The sequence below is a fragment of the Haliotis asinina genome, chromosome 1, assembly GCF_037392515.1.
Source record: "Haliotis asinina isolate JCU_RB_2024 chromosome 1, JCU_Hal_asi_v2, whole genome shotgun sequence".
NCBI lineage: Eukaryota > Metazoa > Mollusca > Gastropoda > Lepetellida > Haliotidae > Haliotis > Haliotis asinina.
The window spans coordinates 11,126,671-11,139,450 of record NC_090280.1 but is presented as its reverse complement, the minus strand read 5'-3'; the positions used below and the strand labels follow the sequence as shown (position 1 = coordinate 11,139,450).

The window sequence follows — 12,780 nt, the reverse complement described above, 5'->3', positions numbered from 1 at the left end:
TCATCCTTCAACAGAAGTCATGGGTGTGAACCTCAAACCTTGGTCTGTCAGCACCATACTAATCATGATGCTTGTTTGTTTGACCAAACAATTCACCTCAACCCCACCCACCCAAAAAAAACTAAAAAAACTAAAAAAAACAAAAAAAAACTAATAAAACAGGGAAATGCCTATTACCTGCAAAGCAGTGGGGCTTCTTTCGGTGTTAGGCACCGTTATATAGTGTTCTGTTGAGGCAGCAGTTGAGTGAAGTTCTTGCAGTTCTTGCAGTTCTTGCAATAATTTGCTGACTGGTACATATTATTGATGCTCAGTGGGATAAAATGTTTGTTCAAGTGAGTGAGTTTGTTTCGTGTAATAATTGATCTCAGTGACTGTCTCAAAAATCACTGGACATCTGTTTTAATATCTGAATTTAAACATAGTAACTTTCTCTGCCTCATGCATCCAATTTCAAAAATGGCACCTGTCTTTGGTTTAAAAATAAATTGGTCAAATCAGATTTGAGCTTTTATATTTATGGTGAGTAGTCCTAGATTCTTAAGCTCACTCTTATCACATTGGTTAGGAATTAAGTATATGACCAGTATGACATGTACATGGTGCTTCTGCATCACAGAACTCCATTTTCTGTGTGAATTTTTGTATTTCCTCTGAAAGAGAAAAGTTATCTGATTCTTTATCAGAAAGGTCTTCCTTTCTTGGGAGCCCATTAGTTTAGAAATTTTAACATACTTCTCAGATGTTTCTATTCATATCAAACATACAAACAACTTTGCTTGATAACATTGACATGCTTCGTATTTTTCATACAGTGTATCAGATCAATATATGTGTTTGGTCTTTGCCGAATCGATGTAATGAAATGTGGTTCTAATTCCTGTGTATTACTGGTAATAGTGACTGTTGGCCTTTATTTTAGTGACTTACTGACACAACCTGAAGCTCTGCTCACTTAGAGTGAGTTTCTATCAGTCACGCAAACATATTTGTCAGAATGTTTGTGGTTGGATCAGGGTAGTGTACATGACAGGTACATTTTATTGATTCCAGCTTCATGTCGCTGACTGGTTCTCATTGATATGCATGCCTGTCAACAGCTTGTAGTAACAGACAGCATGCATGGAATGTCAAACTCTAGTAATTATCACTGAAGCAGAACCTTTTGTTACCTTTGAGCTCACTGGATATATTTGCATGGAAGTGCATGAACAATTTCTCATTTCTTTTTTATTCGTGCCCGATATTGTCTTTTTTCTTGTAAATGATGATCCAGTGTTGATAAACAAGACTGTTTACAAAACTTAGTCACGTAATGTTATATTTGAACTTACACATTCTTTGTGAAGTACATATTCTAGAACTTAAATTGGGTTGGGTCCAATCTGGGATTTGAATCCACACCCTCAAAGTTAAGCAGTTACCGTACATGCCCACGTATAATGCGAGTTTTTCGTACCTAGAATGAGGGGATCAGCACACAGAGTCAGCCTTCTGAACTGCTTAACTACTCCTGAGAGTATTTTAGGACATTATCAGATCTATTGTTAAGTGACAGTACCTTCAAGAGGCTTTATCACTTACCTAAGGATAGACATTGTGATCCATTGGCTATTTATTTTGTATGTAATGTATATTTTTCCTGTGGGTCTGCTTTAAAGAATAGTCATCGGTATTTTTAATGACTCCAAATGAGCGTTGTAGCTACCAGTTTAGTTTCTTGTATGCAAATCAGCAGCCCAGAATCTTTTTGATTTTGTCCTTTGTTTGATATTTGACCTACAGGTGATATTGATACCAAGAACAGTTGTCCCATAACAGGATAGTCAGTGTTACTGAACGGTGTTTCAAAGTAACAGTACTTTGGGTCCTGTAAGTTTCAGATGTCTGTCTCACTGAAAATTGCCAGGACCCATAGAATAAAAATTCATCACACATTTCAGATTTAAACATTTCTTATAGCTGGCATTGAAAGTGTTAACAAACTTAACATTTAAGTGTCATATGTCACATATGACAACTTCAGCCACAAGTCATTGTGAAATATACAGTCGAACACTTGGGCTGGCGGGTTGTAGACTTCCACCAGACTGCTGGCAAATCTGACAGATTTGTCCCAGGGTCTTACACTATTTGTGAACACTTGGTGTCTTTGACAAAGGCTTTTTGATTGCAGATCATTCAAAGAAAAACACATGTGGAGTATGCATGTTGGAGATATTTTTGAATACTGGACCAATGTTTGACATAATACAACTTGATTTATCTTACCTCACACATGAATGTCGCTTTCTGACTGCTGAGCGCCATTCTATTATTTTCCATGTACCCCGCCTACAGGCGATGTACTATTTTCAATGTACACCCTTGGGAATTCCGAACTCATCTGGTGCTTCATGGTAGTACTTTTTTGTCTCGAGTAACATTGAACCACGCATCAAGCACGGAAATTACCGATGTTTTGCGATTGAAAATTGATGGAAGGGAGATAACTCTAAATCTGTTTACCTTTTGTCGTCTGCAAAATGGCGACAGAAGTGCTTCAAACAGTTCAAAATTAAAATTCAGGTTTTCGGTAAGATAAATACGTTATTCACTGGTCCCTCATGAGCCCATGGTCCCCTCGCGTCCAGTGAACAACTTAAAATATGCCTATAAACTGTGAATGTCTTCTGTCCAAAATTTGAGGACTTGCAGCAGGAAATGACAGCTATATAATGTACACATGTGTCTGAGATGAAAAATGCCATACTGTCAATGTGAAGTCTCTGATTATCAAACTTAACCTTGCATGCTTTGATTTATGTATCTCTCACTTTTCCCTATTTTGTTTCAGGAAGCCAGCTTGTTCAGCGATGTGTGATTATCCAGCGAGATGAGAAGGGTTATGGTCTCACTGTTAGTGGAGACAACCCAGTGTTTGTTCAGTCTGTCAAAGCTGGTAAGTAGGGGAGACAACTGTCCATAAGTGGATGTAACTATGTTGACTTGTTGCGTTAAGAACTGACGTCCTAGGACAATTCTGTTGTTTACCTTATCGTTTAACACTGGTCTTGTACTAACACTAACCAGTTTCTTCCATCTGAGCGTGACAGCCAACAGAGAAAATGTATTGTCCTTAGGACAGACAGTTAGCCCTTGAAATCATGCCAAATGATTAAAACATGCTTTTGTACTCAGTTAATATGTTTCATAAGTCAAGGTTCATATTTATTGGCATGTTGTTTATCTATCTGCATCAGACTTAGTAAACATCGGAGAAGAAACATGGCCATTGATTTTTCTTTCAAATCATGCAAACTTCAGACCATGTAGCTAAATGTTTTCTAATTTACAGACACCCATACACACACATACTCCATTATGACAGAAGTCTGATGAAGGCACACTGAAAGAAAACATGGACACAAAGAGACACCAGTACAGATATACATATGCAGTATACATACAGACTCACAGACAGTCTTTAAGACTGATATTAGTAGAGACAAGCAGTCACTCAGATAAAACATTGAACATCTTCATACAGAAATGGTAAGAGAAAGTGTTTATGTCCAGTATGTTTAGGTTCTATTCATCAAGTTATAAACAATTATCTATGGCAGATATTTTATCATCTTATGACCATCTACTGTAGTGTGGTTGCTGCTTTCAGAGGTTTTATTTGAGACCCTTGCCCCCAATGCTGATGGAAGAATAGTGATAAAATAGGGAAGTACACCTCCATATACGTCATACCTTTCATACTCACACCTTCAAACAGCTCTGGTAACATTGGAGGAGAACAAACAGGTATTATCGGAGAGAAAAACATGTTGAGGCCCAATGACTGTTATCATAGCTAGTCACATGTAACTGTAAATGCATTATGTCTTTTTTAGCATGATAGCAATCCACAGTGTAATCTTATCTGACAAATACGTTTCATGATCATCTCGTAATAGTGCATAACATGTACTTTGGTTAGAAACAAATTTCTATTTTTGCACAATTGTGTGCTCCATAGATACATTAACTTATACCAGATTTTAAACCATTCTTCAATTAAGAAGTGGTGGTTGAAGTGTTCAGTCATCATGCCGAAGAGCCGTGTTTGATTCTCCTCACGGGCACAATGTGTGATGTCCATTTCTTGTGTCCTCTGCTGTGGTATTGCTGGAATATTGCAAGAAGCAGTGTTAAGCTATGCTCAGTCACTTACACAATCACTCAGATTTAAAATGTAATTTTGTGTATCTAGTAAAAGTTACCTTTGAATTTCATCCTTTCTAATGCTCTTATTAGTTCTTGAAGTCGCAATGTGTTTTTCTGTTAATTCAGCAGATCTATGATAATATACAAAGAAACCCACTTAGAAATGGATCTGTTTTTAAAATATTTTGTATTGCTCAATGAATGTTTGCTGTGGCACCATCAGTTACCTCCCCTGCAGCACACGCTGGTGTGAAGGATCGTCTCGGTGAGCATGGTAAGGAGGCTGTTCAGAGTCTTCCTGTCCTGGCCAAGTTTGACAGCTCTAGTGACATGCGTGCAGTATAACATTTCAAGCTTTTAGAGCTTCAGTTATAGTGTCAATATTCAAAGGTGATTCTTATTCAGAGCCAACATTGTTGAACTTCAAAGGTGACGTAAAACATTTTCAGGTGTAGTTTCTGGTATATTAGGCCCCGTGAAAGTAGGTTCTGTATACACCATCACCCTATATCTACTGTAGAATTAACTGTAAAGAAAACAGGCAAACCTAAGGTCACAATATTTTTGAGCCAAGACGAAATTATTTCACAACCTTAAATGGGCCTCACTGACTTTAGTGACATGGGCTTACAGAATCTGAGTGAATTTTTTATGATGGTTGTTTAGACTTTCACCCTTACAAGATTACTTGGTGGATTACATCTTGTTTTCGGAACACTTCATTAGTTACACAGACTTTATCAACAGCTGAGTACATGATTTATTATTAAGAGGTGAGTTATTCAGGTAATTAGTACTTACTCACAACATGAGATAGTGCGACTTCTCCACAAATGATATATGAAGTATATGACAGATCTTGGTATGACTTTTCTGCACAATTAATCTGCACTGCTTATTAGCCTGCAGTAAATATGAATTTCTTGCAAAGAAATATTTTCCACAAATGGTATAAAAACCCAACACATGATAACATATTTCACTGTTGAAAATTCTGTAGAAAACATCTTGCCATCCATGTCCAGGAAACACAAATTGTCTCTGGATAATGAATTTTATCATACAATACATAGTGTTCTCGACAGGATAAATCCAGTGGATATTTTCAGTATCCATTGAGGTCATATACCATTATTGATGAAATTAGAGAGGTCATACGCAAATATTAAGGACCACTTTCAGATTGTTAAAAAAAATGGCATCAAGGGTCAGTGATGGTGTCCGGATTGATGGCCGTGGTATTGTCAGGGCTTTGTTCCCAGAAAATTCATGCCTGGTTATGATAGATGGGGAAGATTACACAGTGAGATAGAAATCCATAGGCTTGCGAATATACCAACAAGAGTTTCCTGACCGACTGTCAGTGTTAGCGAGAGGACTGCATAGGAATCCAGGTGCACAATGTCACACGAACATTAGGGTGTATGTGTTGTTCAGAAGGTTTAAACATTGAAAAATGCGTCACCTTACTTGTGACATCACATATTACTGCGCACATATTTGTGACATCATAGATATGCGGACACATCGCATGAAGTTTAGTTGTATGATCTGTGGCAAATGAAGTCGCATTTTTTGTCCCGCATCAGGTTTTTCAGGGGGTATTAAAATTGCACTTCGTCTGTACGTTCACATTTATATTTTTCGGAGAACTTTAAAACTGTTCAATATTTTCTTCAGTAAACCTGGCACATAAATGGAGCTGGTGGTGTACTAGTGCCTTTAGTAGTTTGGGTATTCTGAATATAATATTTTTGCCGTTTCCATGGCAACCAGCTTGACATAGGTTAAAATTGGTGGTAGTGCTTGCTTTGGTAGTGCTCTTTTCCGGAGTAGAACTCTAAAACCATTCACTATTTCTTTACAAAACTTGACACATAGATTGGTGTAGTGGTGCACTGGTACTTTTAGGTAGTTTCTGATTCTTGATTAAAATATTTTTGCGTTTCCATGGCAATAAGTTTGACATAGACTGAATTGGTGGTAGTGTTTTTTTCTGGAGTATGGCCTCCTTTCACAAAGCACTAAGATGATCGTACGTCACTAATGTGTTAAAGAATGGGAGCTAAGGTTAACCTTAATAAAGGTTGTTTCGTGAAGAGAGCCCCAGTACTCTAAAACCGTTCACTATTATTTCATGAAACTTAACTCATAGATTGGTCTGGTGGTGTACAGGTGTCTTTTGGTAGTTTTGGATTTCTGAATACAATATTTTGGCATTTACATGGACCCAGACAACTTTGACTTAGACTGAAATTTGTGTTAGTGCTCTTTTCCAGAGCAGAACTCTAAGACTGTTCACTATTTCTTCAGGGTTGGCACATTGCTTGGTCTGGTGTACTAGAGTCTTTGGTAATTTTTAGATTCTGATTTATTTTTTTTGCATTTCCATGGCAATAAGTTTGACTTAGACTAAAATTTGTGCTTGTGCTCCTTTCAGGAGCATAATTTTTAAAACCTTTTATTACTCTCTTCCACTTTTCTATATGCACACCAAAACATTTGGCATAATCATAACTTGGAGACAGAATCGTGAAGGATATTTTGCCATTGCTGTGGATATTGAAGACTTTGTCCTCTTGTTTCATATTTGCAGCACAACGTTGCTGCTCTTATGTAAACAGCGATAATAAGCAATAAACACAGTAATAAAACAGTACAATATTGTTTGTGCCATCATGCTCGTCATTCAGAATGTTTCAGTCTTCAGAAGGTCATTTCTGACTGAAATTTAAAGACTAACACAATTAAAATTATATGCCATGTGTAGTTTGTGTTTATGTCACATCTTTAACATGTGCTGTCTTGTTTACATGCATGTGCTCAATTTTGACCAATCAGATTGAACTGAAATGATATGCTGTGTTATACAGTTTTCTTAGCACCTGAGATTCCCAAAACACAACATGGGAAACCCAAATGTGCTGCTATCACATAAATTCAAAGATGGGACACTGCTTGAATCAGATTGGTATGTTTAAGATAAATTTGTCATAAGATGATTCTAAGACCATACACCATTGCTATGGTGTGTATCTGCTACACATTCTGGATTATGTTCTTCTGTATCATGCATATTTTTAATCCATACATATACAGATGAGCCCCTTATCTGGAGCCCTGAAAACGTACCAGTGTTTTTAAAGACATTGCCAAAGATCTGATGACTTCCTGATAATTTATACCATTTAGGCTGATCAGTAATTTAGACACCATTGTAGAGGTTTATGATGAGGTAGCTGTAGTGCAAGCACCTGTCAAGCTCTGCTGGTCATGGTGACTGGGGTGACACACTGGATCTCGACCTTGAAACAGATTATATTTTTATTGCTGTAATTGAACACATGAGTGGTTTTATGACACTTCAGTCACAGTGACAAGTGTGATGTTTTCAAAAAAAAGTCAGTGGTGAAACAGAATTACAGTGTTTATGACATCTGACTACTGTTGTTGTTTATGTTGATGCGCTGGTGGTAGTTCATTAATGTTGAACTCACTAGCTGGACTGTGATCGGTTGATAAGTGGGACCTGGTTCAGTATTTCCAATTGGACAAATGAATTGTAATTATTGAAAGATATACATTACTTTTGGAACTCCTGAAAAACAATGTTTGTCAAAGTAATATAGGGATATCAGATTTGGGTTTAATAGGGTTTTGTAGGGTTGGGAGTGGGGGTGCCTTGGTCCATACCAGAAGAGGCATACACACTTTCAGCTACTGGCCCCTAGCAGGACTTTAAAGCCATTTGATAATTCTTAACCAACCTTTGAACTTAAATAGATCTGGTGGTATACTTGTGCCTTTTGGTAGTTCTGGATTTCTGAAAAAAATATTTTTTTGCATTTCCATGGCAACAAGTTACGCTTCAACTAGATTTTACCTTTCAATACTCTCCTTTCACCATGCTATATATACTCTCCAAAACATTCAACATAATCATAACAAGTAGATATATTCATGAAGTGTATTTTTCCATCGCTGGGGATACTAATGATTTGTCTTCTTGTTGAAAGTTCTTTACTCTTGAATTTAGTTGAGCTCTAGACATTATGACATGTTCCCTGCTGAGTCACTCTGTTAGGTGATGCTTTGTCATAAACGTATTTCTGTCACACTTGGTCGATCATCAGACTTAAAATGTACATTTTAAGTATTGATAAAATAGTAAATGAATAAAAATAGAAACTGACTTCATCATTTATGTATTTTCCCTACTTGTAACCTATAATGAACTTGCTATATCCATTCTAAATTTATGAAGGGAATACAAGATTTCAACCTGGCACTTCTACTTCATTCTATTTCATTCTATTGAACATAACACATGAGTGATTTGGCAGTAATTAATTAATGATGTCTATGTATGAGCAGGCATGTCAGGCCACATAACCCCCTGAAGATATGTACACCACTGATAAATAAACCTCAGTAATGAAAGACAAATTGCCTGTAGTTACATAAAAGGCATAACTTTCTGCTTGAGTGGAACAAGAGGTGGCTTCGACATATGGTTATCATTGATACACATGGGAGACAACTCCGACGCGATTGTGTTGGTTTAGACTCAGTGGGTGGGGAGTCCATAGCTTGTTGAAATTCCAATAAATCAAGATGTTGAATTAATCTAGTTTGTACTCATCTAGTTCGGAAGCAGACATATCTTGTAAGGTTCAAATTGTTATTATTGATGTGTCTACAGTTTATTGCCTTTGGTCAAGACTCCCAGTAATTACTAAGGTGCATCAGGTAGATACATGGATGTTTTTGAAGAATGGAAATTCCTGTTACCTGTTGTCAGTGCTTGTTTGTTGATCATAAGTGAAGCTTCATGTGATCAGCTGAAACATAGATTGTCAGGGTCACTAAAATCCTACTGATATAGAATGTAGATTAAAATAACATCTGTAATTTATAAATGTTTCATATAATCTTGAGAGGTGTCATGTCATCATTTCACTATCCAGTTTGTATGAACTTTAATGTTATAAACAATGTGCTTAAATATCTGACACCAAACGTGAACAGAATATGAATGTTTTAATTTTACAGATGCGTTCAAAAAGTGACACTATTTGGTTTGATGTTACCATGGGTTAAAATAACACACTTGGGGCAAAAACTCCTCCCAGCTACTAATCACGACTAGTCATCTGGTGTTGTTTTAAATAGTTTTTACCCAGTTACATGTATGTGGTAAGTTTACTGCATGGACTTGCCTGCTGCTGCTCCCACCTTAGTGTTACAAGTGCACAGAGTTTTCCCACCCCACCAATGTTGAATTAAGAGAGGCATGTAATAAGAGCCACGACCAAACATATTGCATTGTCTTTAATGTAGGTCTTCTACAAGGCAGTTTCAGTCTCTTCAGTGCAGATTTCTGTTGAAGAAATTAAAATGTTCTGGACTGTGTGACTGTAATATTAATTCAGTGCATTGGCCTTCGAAACACACCATGCCTGGATAGTTGACAGAGTTGAAAATGAGTTCAGTTTGTAAGCCAACAAAATCTGTTGTTATGCATGCAACTTGTATGAACCGAAAACTGCAACCTGAAACAATTTGTCCCCACCTCAAAAATCTATGAAGGATTAGAAAACTATATGAGTTCAAATTTAACCATTTGGTGACTGGTTTGTAATCAAGGGAGTTTTACAGGACATATTGATGTGTCATATTGGACATATTGATGACTGTTACAAGGATACATCATTACAAATACTGAAATGGGAAATCAGAAATCACTGAAACCTGATTTAAAACCTGATTTAAAACCTCTTGCTTTCTACTTGAAATTTCCATTATCTCAAGAACAAGACTTTCTTGCTTATTAGAATGAAAGAACAAAACAGTGTCAGCTGATGATGTATTTAATGTAGAACAAGATATGTCCTTAGTCATGTTGTGTTCCGCCATGCTTAGAAGTCACATTGTTACTTCAACATATAGGAGATAGCCTATCAGCTCCTGTTCTGTCACAGAGCATCTTGATCTCACACACAGATAATTTAAGTATCTACGATGTACCACGTAACACTGGCCTTTTCTGATAGGGAACAAGGGAACAAGATGTGTATTTAATGGAAAACACAGTCTTATGTACAGTATTTTCTTCTGTTGTTTTTTTATTTTCCTTTCTCAATAAGTTGATCTCCCCTCATGTGTTCAAGTCAAATCAAATTTGAAATATTGTGCTGCACTTTGTATTTTGGGCTTACCCCAGTTAAATCAATTCCAAGGTTTGTGATCATCTGTCATGTAAAAGCGCAAGAAGAAGTACTTGCCGATATTTAACATGCTGGGTGTCTCGATCCATGAACCTGTAGCAGATTCCACCAACATGAATCAACTGCCTTGAGCCTTGGGGCGAGTGCTAACTGCTGTCCTATAAGGAGTATGATTAGTGAGTAATTAATCACTGAAGATCAGCTGTGAAATATCCACCAGACTAATGCAATCAACAAAATCACAACTGTAGACTGACATAGTCAGTTTCATGGGAGCGGACATGGGCATTTTGTGAATTACTGTTTCTGCTTGTTTCACAAGAAACAAGATACCACAGTCTGGTCAAAAGGTGAACAGCAGTTTGTGTACATAGAATTATCTCTTGACAGTGTGGAAACTTTTGAGCGATCAGAAATTTTGATGCATCAAAATATTGATTTTTCTTCACACTTTACCAGAACTGATTTGGCCCTTTGCCTGTCTATTGTCCATACAGATTTGGAAGAATTTATTGCAAAATCTTCATCTTACAGTTTAAATCAGTTTAAATATATGTGCTTGTGAATACTTAACACCATCACCCCAAATATTTTCATCTTGGAAATTGACAAGTTATATTCATCATTTATCTACAAATACTCAGTCATTCTTAGACAAACAATTGGTGATTGAGGACTGAGGATGTTCATACAACATTATATTGTCGCCAGTATTCATGTGCTGATATCAGTGTGTAATGATGAATGAAGTGTTGTAAAATCTTTATGAACTCCCGTCCATCTTCAAGGCCCTGTTATAATTTACTGCAAACAAACAGAAAAAAACAAAAATAATCCAACACGTTCTCTTAACTATTTCTAAGTGGGAGACATGTTAAACTTAGATTTGTTATAATATCCTGGTGTAGATTATCTCCCCATTAACCGTTGTCTATTTTTCCCACCAGATGGCGCAGCAGCAAGGGCTGGAGTACAGCAGCATGATCGGATCATAAAGGTAAGGCTGATGTTACAGAGAGGACTTGTAGGCCTCTTTCTTGGAATAGATCATTACTTTAGTTGTGTGTGATGTTGCTAAAATATTTTACGGCAGTGAAAAATTAGCAATTTGTAAAAGGATTAGGATCATCAATGTGATGACAGTTGAGGATTCAAGGTTTTGGAGAATTTGGGCAGTGTGAAATTATTGTGAGTATTAACTGTAATATATACTTTTCATGTATCTTGCAAGAATATTGTTTTGGTTAATTTCAAGTAAACGATAAACACTTTTTGAGAGAATAATAGAAAAATGTACACTAATTTTATTAATTTAGCTGAATTTTTCCCTCTATTTATCGAAGTATGTAAAGTCACTATTTGTTGGTGTCAGATAAACTAAAAGAACTTAGCTAAAGCAATTGGAATAAATATTCATGGAATTAGGAAACAGTCCTTTTGAAGGTCTATGAAACATTTTTATTGTGGAAGGGAATTAGGAAACAGTCCTTTGGAGGGTCTATGAAACATTTTTTTTGTGGAAGGGAATAATATGTCAAAGAAACGGTTTATATCTGAAAATGCTTGAAAGATGAGAGGTAAAAGTATGCATGTCAGGAGCTCCTAATCTAAATTGTAAAATGTGAAAAGGCAATCAGAAGAAGCAGTTACATGTCTTGGTTCAGACTGAAGCAGATTTTGTACCATAGCACAATAGTATAAGTATGTTATAAAACTTTCTTTTGACCAAGAAATATGAAAGTAGGTTACTTTGCAAATGTGTTTAAAAAGTGTTCGAGCAGTTAAGTGTCATGAAAGAAGTTTCTTGAAGTGCAGAAAAATTGATCCAGACATATTATTTTCAATTTCAAAACAGCATGTTGTAAGAAATTTGAAACTTTTTCAACCAACACATGGTCTTAAAAATGGAGAAATTGTTTCCCTTTTTGTCTTTGGTTCATAAATTTTTGCGTATTTGTTAATTTGTACTTCTAGATGTCATCTATGAAACATTTAACGGTCAACAATAATTCAAGTTACAATGCAGAAATACAATACTATTTGATTTTTTTTAACTAATGGTGCCTGAGAATTCCTCATCATATGTTTGTCTATTTTGGGGACCTTACACATTTTTAACATCAGCACTAAGGAAAGGTACACTTGACCTTCATTCTTGCAGTCAAAAAGTAAGTGTTCATGTATAGTTTTAAGTGCTGTAGTGCCAACAGTTGGTAAGCTTAAGTAAAGACTCAGTAACAACCAGACTCTGATGCGACAGCTGGGATCTTTGAGCTTTCATACTATCGCATACTTCTGAATTCTTTAAGCTTTATTGAAACATTCGTAGTAACACATTTATGATCAAATGCCACTAAAC

At 36.3% G+C, this 12,780-nt stretch overlaps 1 protein-coding gene across 21 annotated transcripts in view; it reads left to right on the top strand.

Moving 5' to 3' along the window:
• Window positions 1-12,780, top strand: part of LOC137286941 (rho guanine nucleotide exchange factor 11-like) — a 117,474-nt gene that overhangs the window by 25,178 nt on the left and 79,516 nt on the right. For all 21 annotated transcript variants that reach the window (XM_067819111.1, XM_067819092.1, XM_067819153.1 and 18 more), the window contains exons 3-4: window positions 2,837-2,941; window positions 11,369-11,418. In XM_067819111.1, the coding sequence (XP_067675212.1) occupies window positions 2,837-2,941; window positions 11,369-11,418 (155 nt within the window). The remainder of the gene's footprint in view (window positions 1-2,836; window positions 2,942-11,368; window positions 11,419-12,780) is intronic.